Source organism: Dama dama, chromosome 1, assembly GCF_033118175.1.
Source record: "Dama dama isolate Ldn47 chromosome 1, ASM3311817v1, whole genome shotgun sequence".
Lineage (NCBI taxonomy): Eukaryota > Metazoa > Chordata > Mammalia > Artiodactyla > Cervidae > Dama > Dama dama.
This window is the reverse complement of record NC_083681.1, coordinates 52871633-52896378: the sequence shown is the minus strand read 5'-3', so window position 1 is coordinate 52896378 and position 24746 is coordinate 52871633. Positions and strand designations below refer to the sequence as shown.

The 24746-nt window shown below is 42.4% G+C and overlaps 2 protein-coding genes and 1 long non-coding RNA gene across 4 annotated transcripts in view; 1 reads left to right on the top strand and 2 right to left on the bottom strand.

Moving 5' to 3' along the window:
- Positions 1-18177, bottom strand: part of LOC133061891 (uncharacterized) — a 30724-nt gene extending 12547 nt beyond the window's left edge. Inside the window, exons 1-3 of the long non-coding RNA XR_009694058.1 lie at positions 17872-18177; positions 7709-7889; positions 6439-6561 (exon numbers count right to left, since the gene is read on the bottom strand). This is a non-coding gene — a long non-coding RNA (uncharacterized LOC133061891). The remainder of the gene's footprint in view (positions 1-6438; positions 6562-7708; positions 7890-17871) is intronic.
- LOC133061884 (small ribosomal subunit protein eS6-like) lies at positions 13422-14233 on the bottom strand. Its single transcript, XM_061150181.1, has one exon. The coding sequence runs from the start codon at positions 14216-14218 to the stop codon at positions 13628-13630; it is 591 nt and encodes a 196-aa protein (XP_061006164.1). The 5' UTR covers positions 14219-14233; the 3' UTR covers positions 13422-13627.
- A 175-nt stretch (positions 18178-18352) lies between the features above and the next one.
- The window catches only part of P4HA3 (prolyl 4-hydroxylase subunit alpha 3), a 51378-nt gene continuing 44984 nt past the window's right edge, over positions 18353-24746 (top strand). For both annotated transcript variants that reach the window (XR_009694048.1, XM_061150092.1), the window contains exon 1: positions 18353-18552. Coding sequence is in view for 1 of the 2 variants with exons in the window: in XM_061150092.1 (XP_061006075.1) it covers positions 18353-18552 (200 nt within the window). In the remaining variant the exon portion in view is untranslated. The remainder of the gene's footprint in view (positions 18553-24746) is intronic.

Genomic DNA, 24746 nt, shown 5'->3' with positions numbered 1-24746 from the left:
CCTTCCTTGTATATTCTGAAAACCATGCTAACCCCAGCCTTACCTTTTCCTCTATTTTATTGTTGTTTAAGCAAGTAAACAATATAGCAAATTTAAGTAGTATTATTACCTGTCTCTGTAGTCTCCACAAGCATAGCCTTTTCACTACATTACTATTGCCTAGAACAGTGCATGGCACATAGAAGATACCCAGTAATATTTACTGGTTGAATGAACCCATCTCACATTTCTGCATGCAGAAGAAAAGACCTGAATTCTGCTTTGATTCCACACATGCACAGGGTTGCATGTGATGAGAAATATGCAGCAGTGATTCCACCCCCTTTAGAGATTTACAAACCCATTAATCAATGTCTCATTCAGGCAACACCTACTTCTCACTACCTCTGGGTCATCTCTGCCCATGTCCTGTTGAAATCTCAAGCTAAGCATTTTCTTTCCGCTTTCCTGGCCCCATATTTTCCTGGATTGAAAGCTCCAAGTCGTCTTTGATTTATCGTGACACAGGATATGTACTAATGGACAAGTTTTTTTTTTTAATTGGAGTACTATATTAGTTGATTCACAATGCTGTTAGTTTCTGGTATGCAGCAAAGTAATTCAGATGTGCGTGTGTATTTGTATATATGTGTGTGTGTATTTTCTTTTTATGTTCTTTTCCACTATGGTTTATTACAAGATGTTGAATATAGTGCCCTGTGCTGTACAGTAGGCCCTCGTTGTTTATCTGTTTTATTCATTGTATCTGCTAATCCCAAACTCCTAATTTATCCCTTCCCTCACCCCTCTTCCCCTTTGGTAACCAATTAGTTTGTTCTCTATGTCTGTGAACCAGTTTCCATTTTTATAAATCAGTTCGTTTGCATCATTTTTTAGATTCCACATAGAAGTGATATCATGTGATATTTGCCTTTGACTTCACTTAGTGTGATAATCTCTAGGTCCATCTACGTTGCTCCAAATGGCATTATTTCATCCTTTTTAATGGCTGAGTAATATTCCATTTTATATACATACGACATCTTCCATGGATAATTAGGTTGTTCCCATGCCTTGGCCATTGTAAATCATGCTGCTATGAACGTTAGGGTGCATGTATCTTTTTTAATTAGTTTTCTCCGGATATATGCCCAGAAGTAGGATTGCTGAATCATATGGCAACCCTGTTTTTAGTTTTTTGAGAAACCTCCAAACTGTTTTCCATAATGATTGCACCAATTTACATTCCCATCAACAGTGTAGGAGGTTCCTTTTTCTCCACACCCCCTCCAGCATTTATTATCTGTAGACTTTTTGAGAATGACTGTTTTGACCAGTGTGGGGTAATACTTCATTGTAGTTTTGATTTGTATTTCTCTAATAATTAGCAATGGAGAGCATATTTTCTTGTGCCTATTGGCCACCTGTGTTTGAGAAGTTCTTTAACAGCCTCTGAAGGTAAGGACAAGTCCATTGGCCTGAGACCCACCTAAAACAGGGACCAAGAAGCTAATTTAACCTGAAATAGCAGTAGGACTGTTATCATCCCCAAGGGAGAATTCATGTATATTTAGATGGAGATGTTTTAGAGGAGGGATTATAATAAAAAGGCTTCCCTGATAGCTCAGTTTGTAAAGAATCCGCCTACAATGCAGGAGACCCTGGTTGAATTCCTGGGTTGGGAAGATCTGCTGGAGAAGGGATAGGCTACCCACTCCAGTATTCTCAGGCTTCCTTTGTGGCTCAGCTGGTAAAGAATCCGCCTGCAATGCAAGAGACCTGGGTTCGATCCCTAGGTTGGGAAGATCACCTGGAGAAGGGAAAGGCTACCCATTCCAGTATTCTGGTCTGGAGAATTCCATGGACTGTATAGTCCACAGGGTCACAAAGTCAGACACAGCTGAGTGACTTTCACTATAATAAAAAATGTTTATTTATTCTCCATCTTTCCTCTCTTGTCTTCCCCAAACTAGCACTTCTTCATTCCTGTTAGTGATATGACCGTTCTCCTGTTTATCTTTATTTCCCTCTCTTTACCTCTGGTTCTAATCATTAAATAGACCAGTCTTACATGTGATTTGCTTTAGATTATGTCTTTGACCCTTATTCTCTCTGCTTCATTCATTCATTTTATAAATATTTGTTGACCCAGAAATCTGTAGGAACCAAGGGCAGTGCAGAAGGCTAAGAAGTAGGAAAAAAGACACAGCAATCATGTTACTGCTAGAACAGCAGGTTCAAAACACTGTTCCCACTGCCCCACAACACCAGATCACCTGTATTTATTCTTGATGTCTTTGAATTCAAAGTATCCGAAGAGAAGGCCTCAGTGGCCTGGACTCTTGTCACATGCCTGCCTCCTGGCTGAAACTAGATCCTGGTAATGGAAGGATTTGACCCCTCAGCTTTCTTCTGAATGGTAGCAGGAGACAGCGAGCTTGTCTTCCATCAAGACACAGTGACAGGAGGTTAACTCACCAGTTGAAAATTGTGGTGCAGACCAAAGGTGGCAGTTGACTACAGTGCCAGACAGAGTATTGGAGGACAAGGAAGAGCTCGGGCACAGGAAGAGGAGGGACATCCTGGGCACAGGAAGAGGAGGGACATCCTGGGCACAGAACCCAGCACGAGCATGCGCAGAACCACGCGCTCGTCAGTACCGCCATGTTGGAGCATGGGTGTGAGCGGAGACTGGGGAGAGGGCCCCGCGTGCTGGGCTGCGGAACTTAGACTTCAGTCAGTAAATGATGAGAGTCATGGGGGGGCTTAAGCAGAAAGTCTCCAAGAGATGATGGTGGGGGCGGGGAAAGTATGAGAGAATCCACCACTGGAAAGAACCTTGAAGGTCATCTTATCCAATCTCATCATTTTCTATCATACGACTACCAAATGGGATAAAGATTTGAACTTCTGTGACAACTTGACAAGACAAGTTATTCTCTTTGAAAGAAAGACTAGTAGAGAGTTTTTATTATGTTCAGCTGAAATCTGCCTCCCACAGCTTCTATTCTTTGGTTGCACTTGGAAACTCAATGTTATCCAAAAATCTGTTTCCTTGTCATTTGAAGGCTTTTCCCCTCAGTCTGAATATGCGTAATTCAGTAACTATTCCATGTGTGACCTGATTTTTAGATCCCCTTCACCTTCCTAATCACCCCATAGACAATTTCCTGAGAGCTGGGTCCAACATTAATATAATACCATATGGACTCTAGCCTGCCAGGCTCCTCTGTCCATGGAATTCTCCAAGCAAGAATACTTGAGTGGGTACCATTCCCTTGTCCAGGGGATCTTCCAGACTGAGGGATCAAACCCGGGTCACCTGTGCAGACAGATTCTTTACCGTATGAGCCATCAGGGAAGCCCCCATAATACTATCTATCTATATATATATGTATATATTTAATATATAAAATTCATAAATATATACTATAAAGTATAATTATAATAAATATATTTATATTTAATATAAATTTTGTTTTATGTTTATATAAAAATATAAATTTTATGATAAATATAAACATAAATTTAATGTATAAAATTTAATATATAAATAATATTAATATATATGCCAGCCCAGAGTAGAAAAAGGTGAGATTTCTAATATGGGAGCAGCACAACAGGTGTCAGGAAGAGGGCTCTGGCCTACAGCACACTCTTTTGTTGCAGGAAGGGAGACCCCTTCCAGGACCCGAGAGTGGGCTTTTGTCTAAGAGTTGGAAATGTGTTGTCTGATGAGACACACAAGCTGACAAAGCAAAAAACTTTATTAGGAAGAGGCGCCTGGACAGAGAGCAGGTTAAGGGAAACCGGGAGGTCTGCTCTGCCATGTGACTTGCAGTCCTGGGTTTTATGGTGATGGGCTTAGTTTCTGGGTTGCATCTGGCCAATTACTCTGACTCAGGGTCCTTCCCGGTGGTACATGCATTGCTCAGCCAAGATGGATGCCAGTGAGAAGGATTCTAGGAGGTGCTAGGACACGTGGAATCTCCTTTTGACCTTTCCTGAACTCTTTCAGTTGGCGGTGGCTTATTAGTTCCTTGTTCCTTACTAGGACCTTCTGTCATAAAATAACTCAGGCAAATAGTTACTATGGTGCCTGGCCAGGTTGGGCGGCTTCAGTCAGTGTGTTTCCCCTAACACTTTGACATATTTTGCTTTATGAACAACTGCTCTCTTAATCCCCAACTCAAGCATCATCTTTTCCAAAAAGCCTGTCCTGGGGACTTCCCTGGTGATCCAGCAGTTGGGACTTTGCCTTCTAATGCAGAAGGTGTGGGTTTGATCCCTGGTCAGAGAGCTAACATGCCTCTCAGTCAAAAAACCAAGACATATATAACAGAAGCAATGTTGTAACAAATTCAATAAAAATTTTAAAAATGGTCCACACCAAAAAAAATCTTAAAAAAAAAAAAAAAGGCCTTTCCTGCCTGCCACCCACCCCCACCCCACCAACCACAGTGGGCAGGGCCCCACTCCATCCTGCCAGAACCCCCTTTGTTACAGCACTTCCCACACCACGAGGAAATGGTTTCTGAGTGTGTCAGACGCTCCCAGTGGATTGTGAGCTCCCCAAGGGCTGGAATTGGCTGACTCAGTGCAGTTCCCCAGAGCCCAGAACCGAGACAAGAGGATAATCAGCCCTCGAGGTGGGGGGGGGGGGGGGGGGGCGGAATGTTCAGCTGAAGTGAACTGAATTGGAATTTGAGCTGCGTTACAAGGGTAAGTAGGCTGTGAATAAGCACAGGGGATGAGGCGTACTTGGTCTATGAATAAATTCAACTTAAAGCAAAGAAAATCTACGGGTGACAACTGGGAGACAGGGAGACTTGAGACTTGCTGGCGGCCTTCCTGCCAGACTGGCTGCGGCAAAGTCATGAGCTGAAGTTGGAAGGGTGGGTAGAGACCAACCTGAGGCTAAATTAGGAAAGTTGGAGTAGGGAAAGGGTAGGAGAGTGGGCAGGGAGCAGGGCAGAAAAAAATAGTAACTGGATTAGAGTTTTTTTTCAGCTGTTTGCTATTCCCACATCTGCATGCTTCCCCCTAGTGGACAGGGATCAGAACCTCTGCCTTGGAAGGAAGGCAAATTCTTCACAGTTAGGAAAGTCTGAGGGTCACGTTGGGGATCAACTTGAGTCCACAGAGTGGATTCCTGCAGAACCCAAGGCATCTTCTTCCCCCTGCTTTCTTTCCCCCATGACCTGAGGGTGCCTGGATAATATTCAGTCAGTGAATCTTAGTCTTCAGCCAGAAGGAGTCTGTTCTACTTGTATTCAGAGAAAACTAAGGTCCAGAGAGCAGTGATCGTTTGATTTACAAAGCTGTTCAGGGGCAAATCTGGGACTAATACTCAGGTCTCCCAAATGGCAGTTCCTTTCTCCTTTTGTATAAATATTTAGTAACCAGAGCTTTCCATGTGGCTCAGATAGTAAAGAATATTCCTGCAATGCAGGAGACCCAGGTTTGATCCCTGGATCAGGAAGATCCCCTGGAGAAGGGAATGGCTACCCACTCCAGTATTCTTGCCTAGAGAATTCCATGGACAAGAAGCCTGGTGGGCTATAGTCCATGGGATTGCAAAGAGTTGGACACAACTGAGCGACTAACACTTTCACTTTCAACCTACCAGGAGCAGGATCCTGAATAAAAAGTTGGTAAGACGTAACCCACATATTTAAAAAGACAAAAACAACTACAATGCAATAGAATTGCAGTAGTAAAAGTAAGTATAGAATGCTGCAGGAATAGAGGAGTATCTTTGCTGGATCCTGGAAGGGCTCTAAACAATTGCTGGGAGCCTTGAAAGAATAGCTGCTGCTGCTAAGTCGCTTCAGTCGTGTCTGACTGTGCGACCCCATAGACGGCAGCCCACCAGGCTCCCCTGTCCCTGGGATTCTCCAGGCAAGAATACTGGAGTGGGTTGGCATTTCCTTCTCCATGAAAGAATAGCTAGATGTAGAGAAAAGAGGAAAGACCTTGCAGACACAGGAGACAAGAAGAAAGCAGGAAGAAGCATCCTGCAGAGGCTGGAAAATAGGTTTCTGATCTCAGCCAATGGCATAGATTTTACACACTTTTTCTGGGTGAAATGTCCAAAGTTCCAACTATCACTCTGAAGTTGGTGACATACATACAAGTCTATGTGTTTAGGCCAGACCTTTCTAAGCTTCAGAGCCACACAGGATTTCAAGAAAAAGAACTGACACATGCTCTTGAGGCATCTTGAGGCTTAATAGTGCCACTGCTTCATTCCATAGGCCAAGAATGTCACAAGGCCACTTCAGATTTAAGGAATGGAGAAATAGTCTCCATCTTTTGATGGGAAGAACAGCAGGGTCACAACTCAAAGAGTATGGATTCAAGGAGGATTGAAAGATTGTGACCCTTCTTTAATCCACCACAGTATGTACTTTGTGACTGTAACTGTTCACATTCCTTCCACAGGCAAAATATGCTTACCTTCATTTCAGAACCCCTAAAAGTCTCTTGCTGTTATGTCATCAGGCTGTAAGTCTAGGATCTTATCATCTACATAAGGTTTGTAGGTGACTTGATGAATGTTGTTCTTTCTGATCTTGATACCTATGAATTTAAAAGACAGCAGACATTTCCATTCAAGAAGGAAAAGCATGAGAGATACATAATCATCTTTAAACAGAGGCAGTTCTGGACTCCAAGTTGACAAAATTTGTCAGGTCCCCTCTCCTGGGAGAGGGTATATTCCTTTCTGAGGCCTAAATTCTGCCCCCTGGGAGTAGTTCCCAGTCTATTGATCTCTGTGCTTCTTGCTCTGCCCCCTGGACTATGCTTTGTCCATCACCTTCCTTGGCTACTTCTGAAGAAGTGGCTCATATTGCCAGCTGAGTGGCAATTTGAATTATTTAAGCCCCTTTTATCCAGGTTGGTGATATTCTCACATGTGTAACCAATTTAAAATTTTTGTGGGTCTTCTATGTATCTGATTGTAGTCTAATCCATACTCCAAATGCCACATTCACGCAATCGTTTTTGAGACATCTCTCAAATTTATCATTGCTATTTTGGCATTAGGTTTCTGTGGATATTGCTCTTAAGATTTCAAGAAGTCATTTTGTCTAGGAGTCTACTAGACATCACTTTAATTCTCTCAAAGGTCTTTACAAAGTGTGTTACAGCCACACCTTTGGTGTGATTCACATCTCTAGACTATATTTCCCTGTAAGAATTCTTCACTGGCTAGAGAGCCTCAAGATGAAGTTTTATTTTTTAAGGTAGTAAGTCCTGGCCCTCTCTCTCCTCTCTAAATTCATGTTTCAAGCAGGCCAGTTCTTTCTTTAACTCATACCTCTCTTCCTGTTATAAGGTTATCACACCCAGCTGGGAGCACCCAACTGACACTACATTCTCCTTAGAAATTTCCTTAGTTGGATCAAAATTTTAGTATTTTCCCCCATATTCCCCTAGTTACCACAGGCAACAGTTTTGCCAATTGTTTTGCCACTATAAAATACAGATTACCGTTTTTCTAACCAGTCACAATTTCCTCATCATTTTCCCAGATTTCACTGTTTACTTGCCAGTTTTCCAGTCTCCACCCATCCCTGATCCCAAAGCCAATGCCATGAATTTTGGGACTTTTTTTTAAAAAAGCAGCATTTCAGACACCAGTTCTGTAACAGTCAACTTTTGCTGCAAAACAAACTACCCACAACTTTAGTGACTTAAAACAACAATTATTTATATATCTCACAGTTCTGCAGTTTGGACTGGGATCAGCAGGCTGGTTCTTCTGGTCTTAGTTGGGTTCACTTATCAGATGGAAGTCAGCTGCCAAGTCACCTGGGTGCTGGTTAGCTCAGGATGGTCTCAGCTGGGTCGGCCAAGCTCTGCCATGCTCCAGCAGGCGAGCCCAGACATGTTCACATGGGTGCCTGCATGGGGTTCCGAAAGTCAGGACTGAAGCATGCAAGGCCTCTTGAGGCCTAGGCTCAAAGCTGACACATTGTCCCTTTTGTTGTATTTCATTGGCTAAAGAAAATAGTAAGGGGAAATTGACTCCTTAATGGAGGGAGATGCAAGCTCACACCACCAAGGGTGTGGATACAGGGAAGAATAAGGATCATGGCTGTCTTTATAGTCTACTTTGCTTTCTCAGAGGCCACCCTCCTCTTGAATCTTTTCTGTCCTTCCCTTCCAAATTTTTAAATTTATGTATGTGTACATATATACATGCACACATATGGTATTATTTTGTCAGTTTTCAGTTCAGTTCAGTCACTCAGTCACGTCCGACTCTTTGCAACCCCATGGACTGCAGCACGCCAGGCCTCACTGTCCATCACCAACTCCTGGAGTTTACTTAAACTCATGTCCATTGAGTCGGTGATGCCATCCAACCATCTCATCCTCTGTCGTCCCCTTCTTTGACTTTAAATGAATAGCTTCATATATACTAAAGAATTTATGTAACCTAAGTGTAAAATATAAAGAAAATAATACTTTTGTACCTACCACTCAGAGAAAGAAATGGAATTTTACCCATACATTTAAAACTTCCCATGTACACCTACCTCCTAACTAAACATTCATTTCTCACCTGGATTATGCAGCAGCTTCCTAATTGGTCTTTCTACCTGTGACCTTGCCTCCTCCAATCAGTTCTACCCATTATAGTCAGAATGATCTTTAAAAAACAAAAATCTAATTGCATCATTCCTCTACTTAAAACTGTTCAGTTGCTTCCCATTGACCCTAGTGTAAAAGTAAACTTAGAGTAGGCCCTTCATCATTTGGCTCCTGCTTTTACTTCATGCCTCTTTTTTGCCATGCATCCCTCCATGTACTGTGTTTTTCCTCAAAACTGTTCATTGGTTTTTAGCCAAATGACTGCCATAGTTCCTTGCACCTCCCCCGGCATGGCATATATCACCATCGTTCTTGACTGTTTACTTGTCTGTCTCTCATACTTGCTGTAAGGACTCTGAGGACAGGGAAGTCATCTGGCTCCTCTGCTGTATTGCTGGTTACCAGGAACAGCACCTGGCACAACCGATGCTCAGTAATGGTTAAATGAATGAATGGATGAGTGGTAGGCTCTGGGGACAAAGAGACACTCCACAAAAAGCTAGTCCCTAGTCTAGGGGCTTTCCTGGGGGCACAGTGGATAAGAATTCACCTGCCAATGCAGGGGACACGGGTTCAGTCCCTGGTCCAGGAAGATTCCACATGCCATGGAGCAACTAAGCCTGTGAGCTGCAACTACTGAGCCTGCACACTGTAGACCCCGCATGCTGTAACTACTGAGCCCATGTACTGCAACTACCGAAGCCCGCGTGCCTAGAGCTGTGCTCACCAACAAGAGAAGCCACTGTATTGAGAAGCCCTTACACAGCAACAAAGAGTAGACCCCACTCACAACAACTAGAGAAAGCCCGTGCAAAGCAGCGAAGACCCAGCATAGCCATAAATAAATAAATAAATAATTTTTTTTAAAGGCTCCTAGTCTATTGGAGAAGAGATACATACAGTGAGAAATTAATCTTGTTTCTAAGCAAACAGCAAGTGTTTGACAAGGATTATGGGTTTGAGTTGGCTTCTAAATTTCACCAGGGGGCGCTATAGGAATGCCTCAGGTTTCTATAAAAGAGCAGGTAGGATCTTTTCAAGGAAATAACGATTTTCAGAGATGGTAGTGGTTGTTCTGTGTTAGAATAAACTCCCTATTCTGTCCATTTGGAAGAGCTATAACTGAGCCATCTGCAAATCTGAAGAACTGAAGTAACTTCTCTTGGTGTCCATTTTATACCTGTAGTGGTTCTTCAACTTGGAATCAAAAGAGCTTTGAAAAACATGATTTAATTTATCTTCCACACGAACTACTAAAAGCCAGAATAGGGGTTGTTGTTATTATTTTCATCTTAAAAGATGATAACTCTAAGGCTCAAGAGGTGAAGTAATTTTCCCAAGGAATCACAGCTGGTAAATACCCAAGCAGGGACTTGAATCTGTCTTCCAAATTCAAGTGTATTCATTTACGAAAAATAGTATGTATTGAGTTCACAGCTCTGGAAAAGATGATAGGGCTACAGAAGCCTGGCCTCCAAATTCAATGTCTTAGAAGACAAGACTGTCAGAGCTGGAACTTTGGCAATCATCTAAGGAAGTGTTCTCAAACGTGCACGAGAATCACCTCATGAGCCCGTTAAAAATGAATCCTAGACTTTGCCTCCACTTCTCCTACATTTTGATTCAATGAGTCTGGTAGCAGTATGTCTCCTAAGCACATCCACTTTCCCCTCTATGATTCTGGAGCAGATGTACTGTGGACCACGCTTGTAGAAACATCAGTCTATTGGTTTAATCCTTTCATAACACAAAGGAGAAGAGAATGAGACATGAGTATCCCAGAAACTCTTCTTGAAGGGAGACTGAGCCAGGAGCTGGTAATGAGCACCTGAAGTAATGATATAGTGGAAAGGGTACTCAGCTGAGAACTGGAGACCCTGGGTTCAATTTCAGGCTTTACCATCTTGCTGCTGAATCACTAATCTCAATGAACTATGGTTTTCCCAACCATAAAATGCAAAGGAACAATACATACCTCGTAGGCTTATTGTGAGGATAAAGGAGGTGAATAATAGAAAAGACCTGGCAAAGGACGGTCACATAGAGGACCGTCAATAAACAGATTGAGTAGTAGGATTATTTTGAATGCTCTATTTGCTCTATTCATTCTTTTTAAATGAGTACCCACTATTGCCTATTACTCTGCTAAGCACAGTCCTGCCTACATGAAACTTATGCTCTGGTGGAATAGATAGACATGAATAATAGAAAAAAGAAATTAGAATTGTAATAAGTGCTACCAAGGGAAAATATAGGGGGTATTTTGATATTATGGGGATTCGACCCTAATCTGCAAGCAAATGAAAGATTCTTGAGGAAATGAGTCAAAGGATGAGTAGGAGTTAGTCAGAAATTACACATGAATCAGGAAAGAGGTTGGCAGGAGCAGGAAATGAAAAGGCCAAAGGCCAGCATGGCTGGTGTGGAGTGAGCAGGGGAGAATGGCGTGACATGAAGCTGATGACTTCTGGGAAAGCCTTTCTCTTCTCTGCCTTGACATTTATTTTGAAAGTCATGATCTTTTCCTCAATCCTTTTATTTCTGCTTTAACTTTCTATTTTTGCACTTAAAAAAACTAAAATAATAGTAACATTTCTTTAAAGCTAACATCATTTTTTAGTTTTTAACATTCCGAAATAGAAATTGTGTAATAATACAGGTCAAAAAACAAACACCCTGCTGAATACCAAACAGGAACAAAAATTGAACCTCACAAACTTAGGTCTCATAGAAAAGATCGATTCTATTGTCACATAAGTATTTGTTTTTGTAATATAATTTAGTTAAAATTCAGTTTGGCTTTAGTCAAACTTGGAAGCCTGTTGTTATTTAGAGTGACTTAAAGTCCTCTCTGATGCAGAATTAAAATAAAATATTATAATGTAGGAAATTCTGTTTGTTGGAAGATGTCTTGCCCACTGAATGCAGCTATAAAATCTAGACAGAATAGAGCAGGCATTTGAGGACGCTATAGTCAGATTGCGGGGGAAAGCCAGAACATGAAGCACCGCTGAACTGGCAGTGAGTTTCCTCTTTTTGATCCTCAGTAGGCTTAAACCTGTAAGTGGACCCCAGGTTGAGGACTGGGAAAGCTACAGGGGAAGCCCTCTAGCTCTGGCTCAAGAACAGGGAAAGAGGACCCTCACATCAATGTGTAGGGGTGGGGTTGGGGGTAACATCCACTTGTTTTTTATCTTTTGTTCTCCATCCTCCTGCACCCCTCCCATCAGGCAATCCTACAGTGATGGGCCACAATGGAAGTGGTGGTAGTGAGTGCCTATGGCCACCTAAAACTTCAAGTTATCTCATGTATTCCATTCACGCACATTAAAACCATATAAAATAATGCTGTAATTTTTTCTTCCAACAATCCCAGTAGGGTGGGGTAAACTGCTGTTGAATTTTTTTATCCCTCTATCCTCCCATGACTTGGCCCCAGATACATGAAAAATGCAGTGGAGAGGAGAGCAACTGAACCTCCAAGATTTTTGGCCGGAGGGCTCAAAAGTGGGGGGTTCAAAAGACTGGAAAGTATCAGAGAAATCACAAGAGAGGGAGGAGTTCAGGAGAACAGCCCCATAGTTTCTGACCTCATCCCTGAACTGTGCAAGCATCAATCTGATGCTAAATAGCATACCATGTACTTGGGTACTGAGCATGGAATGGGCCACTGTTCAGATCTGAAACTGGCCACTGGGTGGCGTACAACCAGGACAAATCTAAATAACATTGCAGAACTTTGAAAACTGGATGACATTTTGGGTTTTTTTTCTTTTTTTGCTTTTTAAGTTTTTTTTTTTTTTTCCATTTATTTTTACTAGTTGGAGGCTAATTACAATATTGTAGTGGTTTTTGCCATACATTGACATGAATCAGCCATGGATTTACACGTGTTCTCCATCCTGAACCCCCCTCCCACCTCCCCCCCCATCCCATCCCTCTGGGTCCTCCCAGTGCACCAGCCCTGAGCACTTGTCTCATGCATCCAACCTGGACTGGTGATCTGTTTCACAGTTGATAATATACATGTTTTGATGTTATTCTCTCAGATCATCCCACCCTCGCCTTCTCCCATAGAGTCCAAAAGTCTGTTCTGTACATCTGTGTCTCTATTTCTGTCTTGCATATAGGGTTATCATTACCATCTTTCTAAATTCCATATATATGCATTAGTATACTGTATTGGTGTTTATCTTTCTGGCTTACTTCACTCTGTATAATGGCTCCAGTTTCATCCATCTCATTAGAACTGATTAAAATGTATTCTTTTTAATGGCTGAGTAATATTCCATTGTGTATATGTACCACAGCTTTCTTATCCATTCGTCTGCTAATGGGCATCTAGGTTGCTTCCACGTCCTGGTTATTATAAACAGTGCTGCGATGAACATTGGGGTACACGTGTCTCTTTCAGTTCTGGTTTCCTCGGTGTGTATGCCCAGCAGTGGGATTGCTGGGTCATATGGCAGTTCTATTTCCAGTTTTTTAAGGAATCTCCACACTGTTTTCCATAGTGGCTGTACTAGTTTGCATTCCCACCAACAGTGTAAGAGGGTTCCCTTTTCTCCATACCCTCTCCAGCATTTATTGCTTGTAGACTTTTGGATAGCAGCCATTCTGACTGGCATGTAATGGTACCTCATTGTGGTTTTGATTTGCATTTCTCTGATAATGAGTAATGTTGAGCATCTTTTCATGTGTTTGTTAGCCATCTGTATGTCTTCTATTGGATGACATTTTGGAACCACAGAAGCAGGTCAGTACTTCTGAATCAAACTGGGCAAGCTACATGCTAAAACAAACAGCAAAAAAAAAAAAAAATTACTATTATCCATTATATATTTTTTTATGTCTGATCTTATTTATTTGTTACTCTTAGAACATCTCATTTTTGACTGGACTCAGACTTAGAAGTAGAAGCTCTCAGAGAGGACAGCCTCCGTCTCTTGGCAATCTGTTCCTGTCGTTTTTCTTTGGCCTCCTTCATTCTCTTGGCCAAAAGTTTAGCATATTCTGCAGCCTCTTCTTTGTTTTTCTTAGTACGCTATTTCTTCAGAGCAATACGCCGGCGTTTGTGTTGCAGAACTCGTGGAGTCACGAGACGCTGAATCTTGGGTGCTTTAGTCCTAGGTTTCTTACCTTCTTTGTTTAGGGGCTTTCGCACAACATACTGGCGGACATCATCTTCTTTAGAGAGATTGAAAAGTTTGCGGATTCTGCTAGCTCTTTTGGGACCCAGGCGACGAGGCACTGTAGTATCAGTGAGTCCAGGAATATCCTTCTCCCCTTTTTTCACGATGACCAAGTTGAGAACACTCAGATTGGCATCCACAATGCAACCCCGGACAGATTTGCGCTTTCTCTCTCCAGTCCTCCTTGGTCTGTAACAGGAATGCCCCTTACTCAGTAGCAGGCGAACTCGGCCATGGGTCAAGACACCCTGCTTCATGGGGAAACCCTGCATATCGTTCCCGCCACTGATTCGGACCATATATCCCTTCCATTCTTCACCCAGAGCGTCAGCAGCAACTTCGGTGGCCATACGCTTCTCGTAGAAGGTACGAAGTTTTCGTTCATCGTCCACTTCAATGAGCTTCTGGCAGCCAGTGGCCGGAAAAGAGATGTTCAGCTTCATTCTGAAGTGGCCGACAGCCTCCGAGGCGCCACAAAAAAGAGACTATCCATTAGATTTAAATGAGATCTAGAAAAGAGTCGGACATGACTGAGCGACTGAACTGAACTGAGACATTTATAAATAGTATTCAAAATGTCTGGGGCTTCCCAGGTGGCATTAGTGGTAACTAGAGGTATGAAAGTTAGAGTGTTAGTTCCTCAGTCATATCCAACTCATTGCGACCCCATGGACTGTAGAGCACCAGGCTCCTCTGTCCATGGAATTCTCCAGCCAAGAATACTGGAGTGGGTTGCCATTCCTTCTCCAGGCAATCTTCCCAACCCAGGGATTGAACCCAGGTCTCCTGCATTGCAGTCAGATTCTGTACCATCTGAGCCACTAGGGTAACCCAGTAGTGGTAAGAACATGCCTACTAATGCATAAGACAGATATGGATTCAATCCCTGAGTCAGGAAGATCCCCTGGAGGAGAGCATGACTACCCACTGCAGTATTCTTGCCTGGAGAATCCCAATGGACAGAGGAGCCTGAAGGGCTATAGTCCATAGGGTTGCAAAGAGTCAGACATACTAAATCAACTTAGCATGCTTGTATACATTCAACATGTCTAGTATTTAATCCAATGTTATTCAGCATATAAAGAACCAGGAAAATCCCCATTAGTATGAGAAAAGACAATCAACAAATGTCAAGGAAAAGATAACACAAATGTTTAAATGATTGAAGATTGTTATAAAATGCTCCAAGAAGTAAAGGTAAATGCTCTTGAAGTGAATGGAAAGGCAGAAAATGTCAAGAAAGAAGAGATATAAACAGGAGCCTAATGAAAATACAAAAACCAAACTAAAAATTTCACAGTTTACTCAACAGCAGAATACACCTGACAAGGGAACAACTCAGTGAACTTGAAGATAAATCCATTAAAATCATCTAATCTGAACAACAGAGGGAAAAATATTTTTTGTTAATGAACACAGCCTTAATGACCTGTGATGCAGTACCTACTTTATGTCATCATAATTCCAGAAGATTTTGAAAAAGAAGTATTTGAAGAAATAATATATGGATATTTCCCAGATTTGACAAAAGACAAAGTGAGAAGTTCAGTGACGCACAAACAGCAAACTGAATCCAGCAACAAAGAACAAGGTTTATCCCAGAATGCCATGTTGGTTTAACAAACAAAAATCAATCATTATAATACAAAATATTAATACAAAAGATAAAAACCACATGATCATCTCAATAGATGCATAAAACATATTTGACAGAAACATTAAAAATATTAGGAACAGAAAAGATCTTCCTCAACGTATTTAAAGCATTGACAAAATACCCACAGCTAACATCATACTTAATGGTGAAAGACTGAAACCTATCCATCTAGGACCTGAAACAAGACAAGGATATCTTCTCTTGTCACTTCTATTCAACATTACACTGGAAGTTCTAGGAAAGTGTTGATAAGTTAGTAAAACAGACATAGCATCCAGATTCACATGGAGGAAATAAACTTCATTTTCCAAAGTTTTGATCTTTCATGTATATAATTATAAGGATTACACACAAAAACACAATTAGACATAATAAGCAATTTCAGTAGAGTTACAGGATACAAGATCTGTATACAAAAATCAATTGTATTTCTATATACTAACACTGAACAATCTAAAAAAATGAAATTAAGAAAACAATTTCATTTACTGTTGAATAATATCAAAGGGAAACTATTTATATGAAGCATCTATAGTAGGTAAATCCATATAGACAGAAGGTAGATTGGTGGTTGTCACATGGGAAGGGGATAGAGTGACAGCTAATGGGTATTTTTTTGGGGGGGTAAAGAAAATGTTCTAGAGTTCAATAGTGGTGGTGGTTGTACAACCTTGTGACTATGGTAAAAATGAATGAATTGTACACTTTAAAAATGTGAATTTTTATCATATGTAAATTATATCTCAATTTTTTAATATATCTCAATTTTTAAAAGAAAAAAACACTTAGGAAAAGTTTAACAAAGTTATATATAATTATCTAGTTCTATCTGCCAAAAGGACCTGGGAGCAGAGACATTCCAGTTGCAATGAGCATACCTAGCACCAAGATCGTGGTTTCTGAATACAAGGAACCAGGGCTCATGATGGGAATGCTTGATTCCAGGACAGGAGAAGTACAGACAAGTTGGAATATCTTGGAAGTAATAAAGTATGAAAGTCCTCAAGGAATAAAGGGAACATATCAAAAGGACACAGGAGCCAGATTGAAGGGGCTACCTCTGGGCAACTCTAGGGCAATTTAAGTTTCAAAATAAGCAAGTAATGAATTATAATTCATTCGATGAAATTCATGAGCCCATACTGATGTCAAATAAGTGAATATATAACTGGGGCATCTCAGGATCCTTAAGTTAATCACACCTGCAAATTTCCTTTTGCTATGTGAGGCACCATAGTCACAGGCTTTAGGAATTAGGATATTAGCATCTTGCAGGGGTGGGGGGCATTATTCTTCCTACTACAACGCTCAACCTTCTAAGAGCAGAAAGCAGGCTAAGATGACTACTCAGTTGCAAATACAGACCCTTAGTTATTCCAACATTGCCACCATAAGGGGACGTGTGATAAACAGGAAGTCAGAATGGAAAGAGAAAACTTAAACAACTGTGGTTAAAATAGCTTTAATTTACAAATTTTACAAATACATATAACAATAAGAAAATAATGTTGGGTTCTGCCACCCCTCAATCCTGAGGGTGTTTGTTGGAAAGGATTTGTGCAAGTTAGGGGCCTTGAAGCTTAAGCTTCAAAAGCTTCATGATAAATCTGCCTCTGGTAGCAGTTAAGAGAATGGCACCCAGACCCACACCACCTGGGTTCAGGTTACTGCTCTACACTTATCGGCTGTGTATGTTGATTGTGTTGCTGTTACAGCTTGGGTTCTCCAGAAGCAGATGCTGAGATGATGCTTGAAGCGCAAGATATTGCTAGGGATCAGGGTCTGTGAAAGCACAGGGAAAGCAGAAAAGGGCAGAGGAAGAGGTCAAAGAAGAGGTCAAAGCCTTGGTCCATGTGGCAGGTGGACTAGAGCCTATCAGAGCTGTCTCATGTTGGGCCTAAATCACTGGGCTTTTATTCCCTCACCTTGCTCAGTCAGTGGACGACTATTAACGCCCTTAAAATCTTCCACTGGTAAGATGCAGAGGGAGGTGAGAGGGAGGTAAAAAAGAAAAAGTTTCCACTGGATTTTCATAGCAAACAGGCTAAATTTCTTAGTATGACATGCAAAACCCCTTCACAATCTGATAGTCCCAGCCCCAAGGAATTTGTCATCATTTCTGCAACTCGAACTATTTTCCATTTCAAACCTTGGTATATGACGTAAGCACCTTCTCCAGGAAAGCCCATCCCTCCCTTGCAGTAGAACAGGTGCTAAATATTTGTTGAATGAATGAGTGAATCAACATTGCCTGGGAAAGAGGGGGAAAGGATAAGTAGTAGGATTAACAATACTTTTGTTGGCTTAGATGACCATGGGTATGTCGTGCAGAGCAATGACCCAGGACCCCAGAAGTTTTGGTTGTATAGGTCCTAGATTTGTCACGCACTGACCCTAATGGCCCTCACCCTCTTTACCTCCGGTCAAAATTCTACTCACCCTTGGAGATAGTTCAGACGTCAGGTCCTGTGTGAAGTGTTTTCCTTTCCCCTGGTCTGTCACAGCTCTTTATTCACACCGCTGTTACCATACCACAACGTTTACTCTCTTGATTTGTCCATCAGAATCCAGGGATGTTTCTGTATTTCCACCCCTTGATCCAGGGAGTGAATATTTTTGAATGACGTGGTACAGCCATAGACTGATGAATTCATTCCTCACCACACCCGTTGCCTTAATTTCCCCAAGTGTGAAATAGGCACAGTGGAAATGCTTCCCCAGGGATGTGATTGGGGGAGGCCGGGGGACACTGAGGCTGCCGGCAGCCCGCATGCTGTCCGAGGGGCAGGAAGGTGGGGGGTGGAGAGCGAGAGGAGGGGTTAGCGAGGAGTCGGGGGCGGGGCCCGGGGGCGGGCGGGGGCGGAGCGGCGAGAGCAGCGCCCGGCGCGACGCTCGGAGAGGACGGGCGCGAGCGCCGGCGATGGGCCCCGCGGCGCGGCTGGCAGCGCTGTTGGCGGTGCTTGCGCTCCGGGCCGGGGACCCGGCCGAGGTCGCGGCGCGCGGGGACACGTTCTCGGCGCTGACCAGTGTGGCGCGCGCCCTGGCGCCCGAGCGCCGGCTGCTGGGACTGCTGCGGCGCTACCTGCGCGGGGAGGAGGCGCGGCTGCGGGACCTGACCAGGTGAGGGCACCGGCGGGCGGGGTGCGAGCCGGAGAGACTGAGTCTCGGAGGACGGACGAGGCCGAGACTTTGTGCCGCAGGGTCGGGGGTAACTCAGCTTCGTGGTCAGCCTGCTGGGACTTTGGACGCGGTGTCCAACCCGCAGACCAAGGTACAGTGGCCCAGTGTGACTCCCCAGAGCCATCGTCATCTTGAGGGGCTCCCCGAGACACCGTGTCACCCTGCGTAGGACTTCAGACTCCGCTGTGGGAACGTGCGGTGGAGCGACTGTGGGGCGGAGTAGAGCTTCACAAGGTACTGAGTTAAGCTGTTGGGCCCCTAGGTTCGCTGTTAACAGAGACACAGCGACCCTGAGAGAGTGAAACGGAGACAATACGGTGACACTGTAGCCACACGTGTGTTGACCATGTGACCCAGGGAACTGATGTTTAGTATGGGGGGACATTCTGTGACTGTGTATGAGATTTACATGTCATTGTGACTGGGTGGGCACAACCCTGTGGATATCATGCAGAGTAATTGTCCAGGTCTCTATAGGAATAATGCTTCAGGTTTATCAATTCATTCAACATAGATGTTTGAGTGTCTACTGTGAACCAAGCACTGTTCCAGGCACTGGGGAGAGAATGGTGAACAAGACCCTACCCTGCCCTCTAAGAGCTTGGAGTCTGTAATATCATGATTGTTAATCTGAGATGTCTTCTCTTTACACACACATAAGAACTCTAAATACTATCACTGAGATGTACATGTGTATGAAAGTATTTGACAGCAGGAAAACCAAACCACTGGGCAAAACCATACTTGATGCTTGGAGATGCTGAGTGTAGCACACACTAATAGATGCTCAGCCAATATTGTTTTGCTATACAATCAATGAGAAAAACATCTACTTCTGCTTTATTGACTATGCCAAAGCCTTTGACTGTGTGGATAACAGAAAACCGTGGAAAAGTCTTAAAAAGATGGGAATACCAGACCACCTAACCTGCCTCCTGAGAAATCTGTATGCAGGTCAAGAAGCAGTAGTTAGAACTGGACATGAAACAACAGACTGGTTCCAAATCAGGAAAGGACTACGTCAAGGCTGTATATTGTCACTCTGCTTGTTTAACTTATATGCAGAGTACATCATGAGAGATGCTGGACTGGATGAAGCAAAAGCTAAAATCAAGATTGCTGGGAGAAATATCAACATGCAGATGACACCACACTTGCAGCAGAAAGTGAAGAAAAACTAACAAGCCTCTTGATGAAAGTGAAAGAGGAGAGTGAAAAAGTTGGCTTAAAACTCAACATTCAGAAAACTAAGATCATGGCATCCAGTTCCATCACTTCATGGCAAATAGATGGGGAAACATTGGAAACAGTGAGAGACTTTATTTTGGGGGGCTCCAAAATAACTGCAGATGGTGATTGCAGCCATGAAATTATAAGATGCTTGCTCCTTGGAAGAAAAGTTATGACCAACCTAGACAGCATATTAAAAACAGAAACATTACTTTCCCAACAAAGGTCCATCTAGTGAAAGCTGTGGTTTTTCCAGTGGTCATGTTATGGATGTGAGAGTTGGACTATAAAGAAAGTTGAGTGCCAAAGAATTGATACTTTTGGACTGTGGTGTGGGGGAAGACTCTTGAGAGTCCCTTGGACTGCAAGGAGATGCAACCAGTCCATCGTAAAGGAAATCAGTCCTGAATATTCATTGGAAGGACTGATGCTGAAGCTGAAACTTCAGTCATTTGGCCACGTGATGCAAAGAACTAACTCATTTGAAAAGACCCTGATGCTGGGAAAGATTGAAGGCAGGAGAAGAAGGGGATGACAGAGGATGAGATGGTTGGATGGCATCACCGACTTAATGGACATGAGTTTGAGTAGGCTCCGGGAGTTAGTGATGGACAGGGAGGCCTGGCGCGCTGTAGTCCATGGGATCACAAAGAGTCGGGCATGACTGAGAAACTGAACTGAAACTGAAAATACAATCAACAAACTCTACTTTAAGACTTGGAACACTGAGGCACTGTAATCATGTATTGACTCTCTCAAACAATGAAAGATGAATGAGTGGATATAACACCATGGTATGAATATGTGCTGTGCACCTTCTCTTGGGACACTGAGAAACTCACAAAGTGAGAAACGGGTGTAACCACATAGTTACTTGAATATTTAATGCTGTATTTATATCCTGTGACCCTCAACTGAGCTGGGACAACAGAGGGTTATCTGTTGTCTCACAGTGTACTGCGTATAAAACTGTGAGTGAGTGTATGTGGTAGTAATACTGTTTTCAGGGCATATGAGAAGAAGGTGTGAGGGCCACTATGGCTATGTGAGAGAGCCCATGTAGAAGAGAGTCAGTGAGTGTGAAAGTATGTGTGAGAGATCTTATTTGTAACTCAGTGATAACTGAATGATGATGTAATTTGGTACATGCTTTTAAGTATGTAGCTTGTATATAAGCAGTTGTATGCCTATTTAAATTTACTGTTAGTTAGATCTCACAAGCTAAGATCCCACAAGGTGCATGGTGTGGCCAAAAATAGCATGATCACACACACATACACACACACACTATATAGTGTATATAAGTGTGTATTAATTATAATAATCTGCTGGACTCAGTTGCTTAGTTGTGTCCGACTCTTTGCGGTCCATGGACTGTAGCCCGCCAGGCTCCTCTGCCTATGAAATTTTCCAGGCAAGAATACTGGAGTGGGATGCCATTTACTACTCCAGGGGATCTTCCCAATTCAGGGATCAAACTCAAGTCTCCTTTGTCTCCCAAATTAGCAGGCAGATTCTTTACCACTAGCGCCACCTCGGAAGCCGAATTATAACAATAAATGATGATAATTTTAATAATTCTTGTCACTCTTTGGAGTAGCATAGTTGCCTAGTATTCTGTGGGCCCATATTTACAGAGTAAAATGATTTAATTTGGGGAATCCTTGATGGTCCATTGGTTAGGACTCTGTACTTCTGCTGCTCGGGGCTGGGATTCAATTCCTGATAGGGAGAACTAAGATCCTGCAAGCCACATGGTGTGACCAAGAAAAAAAATTTCATTTTATTCTTAGTCCATATTCATTGGAGTCCAAGTTCATTGGTGGAAACAGAACAGACTTTTTCCTTTGATTTGAGGCACCATCATGCTCCCTGTTACCCGTGTGCTTGTTCTCATAACTAGTAATCTCTCTATTTGGGTGGCTCAGATTGAGATGAGGGTCAGAATCCTGATGCTAGGCTTAGTGGGGAACAGAGTCAGAAGAGCGAGCTCATGATGTTGATCAGAGTGGCTGGCTAGAATTCCCCCATCCCACCTGCATGCCGGTCTCCTTTACTGTCTTCTCACTGTTGTCATTGTCACAAACTTGTCACAGTGGGAGGTCTTGCACAAACCTTATCTCATTTGATTCTCTCTCACACACAGTGTTTTGAAATAGGTTTGTATTACTCTTTTAAGCAAATGAGAAATCATTTTAAAGTGTGAGAACTACAATTTAAGTACCTTAATCCAAGATTATAAAATCTAGTAAGTAGCAAGGACTTCCCTGGTGGCTCAGTGGTGAAGAATCCATCAGCAATGCTGGAGACACCGGTTTGACTCCTGGGTTGGGAAGATCCCCTGGAGCAGGAAGTAGCAACCCACTCCAGTATTCTTGCCTGATAAATCCCATGGTCAGAGAAACCTGGCAGGCTCCAGTCCATATGGTCACAAAGAGTCAGACATGACTTAGTGACTAAACAACAGCAAAAAGTAAGTAGCAAAGCTAGGACTAGGACATAGTTCCTTTGACTGTTTCTTTCTATCACGCTATAATGTCCCTACTGCTTGCTTTGTGTGATATGCCGGGACGCTGACCAAGCCCCATAGCTGTTGAGGTTTAATGGACAGCTGGAGTACATAGCGGTTAAGAGTCTGGATTCAGGAATGTAACGTTTGTTAGAATGCTTGGCTCTGACCTTGGGCAAGCTCCTTTACCTCTTTAAGTATTAGTCTCCTAATCTGTAAAATGATGATAAAAATAGTACCTACCAATATGGGTTGTTGGAAGCGTTAACTACCATGTAAAGGAAAGTAGTAATTGCTCTACAAATGTTAGTTCTTTATGATTGTTGTTTAAGACTTGCAGGTGGAGCTAGACACAACTTTTGGCTCTACACAGTAGCTAGGGTTGTGAGAGCCCAGATAATAAAAAAGAATCAGAAAAATTCTAGAGTCTCTTCCCATATGACTTATGAGCATTTAATTTCAGAAAGCTTAGTTTGATAACTTAGAGACTGTCTGTTCTCTAGTCACTGCTCTAAAACCTGGTGAAATGTTTGCTTTTAAAACAAGAATTCTGGCAGTTTCTGCTCATTTTCCTATACTCACAATCTGGTGGTCTAACGTAACTTGAGATGTTATTTCTAAGGGGCCTAAGTTGATATTCTTTGAATTTCTAAAGTTAGAAATTAAATATTTTTTGATGTTGAAACTATACTCCCTACCGCAAATTGATGAATAAAATTTATACTAGTTACAATATATATATAGCTATGTACTAATATAGTATTATATATACTTGTCATATAATATTTAGATAGTTAACCCCTAGCTTCTTTTGTTGTTGCAGTTTTTAAAAAGTACCAAGATTTAGAAAGTAGTGTCATCAGCAATGACTTCTGTGCTAAGAATTAAGCATTCAGAATGTCTCAGAAGAACTGAGACAAAGCCATTTCTGAATGCCAAAGGAAAAACATATTGAATTAAAACAGCTCATGTATTGTGGTTGGGTAACCTGTCCCAAGCTATGTTTAATGCAGAGATTGGGTTGCAGCTTTTTTGTGCAGATTCTTGAAGGAAAGGATCTGATTTTCCACTCTCCGCAGCATTTGTTAAAGCAAAAAAGCTGTTTAGGAAACCCTGAGGTTTGAATTCAGCATCCAGTAACTTGGTCTCTGAAAACCAGCTATTGGCTCAGAGGCTGGGCATAGAGCCAACGTTTGGATTCCAAACCAGCCTCAGATATCAGTTGATAGGTTTTTTCTTTTTTCTTTGTGTGACAGAAAGATGACATACATGAACACTGAATTGAATTATGTTCTTCAGTAGAGATTAAACCTCTGTCCTAAATAAATTGACGCCGTAATACAAAGTGGGATGTGAAGAGAACAAGGAGATGGTGCCTTTGATCTTCACCCCTCCGTCATGCTTCCTTTGTGCCTCAGTTTCCTCTGAGGCTTGTTATATTGGGTTGGCCAAAAAGTTCGTCTAGGTTTTTCAGTCAAGATGTTATTTTTTGGCCAACCCAATACAGTAGGTCTCAAGCACCAGATGAGGAGTTTGTTTATTTGGTTGTGGAAAAGGTGATGGAAAGAAAGAATAGAATGGTTGTGCTGAAAGCATCCATGGAGATCTTCTAGACTAGACCAGGTCTACCGTCTTATAGGAGAGGAAACTGAGGGATAGCTAGAGGCTGGCTCAGGATACCTCTCACGTCTCCTCCCAGCTCCTCTCCATGCAACTGTCTTGTAAAATCCCTGCCGCTCAGCCTCAGTTGTCCCTGGACACTTACCCTTCAGTCTGAACTCAAGCCCGAGTCTCTGCTTGTATTTTCGTCTAGCAGTGGAATATCTTTCACTAAGTAGTTCCATATGGAGCTGAAGCAGAAAATAATGGGTATTAAAAAAGAAGTCCCACACCCTGGAGGCTGGTTTAGTTTTAAAACCCTTGAGTAGGTTTAATTTAAAAAACCCCCTGTCTTAGGGATCAGAGATATCCTGGGACTTAACAGGCTTCCTATTTCCTCCCTGGGGCACCCAGGAGCAGACTGTTTTTCTTAGTTTATGCTTGAATTGAATATTTGGCTCACTAGAAGCATCTCTACCCAAAGCAACTATTCTGTTTCAGGCTGTGTTTATAGTTGAGGCCCCACCCTTGAGAAATCCTTAAGTCAGACTGTTTCAAGGGATTGAAATCCTGCACCTTACCCCCACCCCACCACTCCCTCTATTCCTCACTTCCATCCCTTTCCGCTCACTGAAGAGTCCTCCACTGTGGCCAGAAAATTCTTCTATTCTCACATGCTCTTCATATATTCACTTTGCACCACACACACTTTTTCTTTTATTTCAATTGTTATTGTATTATTTTTGAAAATAATGTTTAAAACAAAGGGAAAAAGTGCTAGAGGGCAGGACTAGAA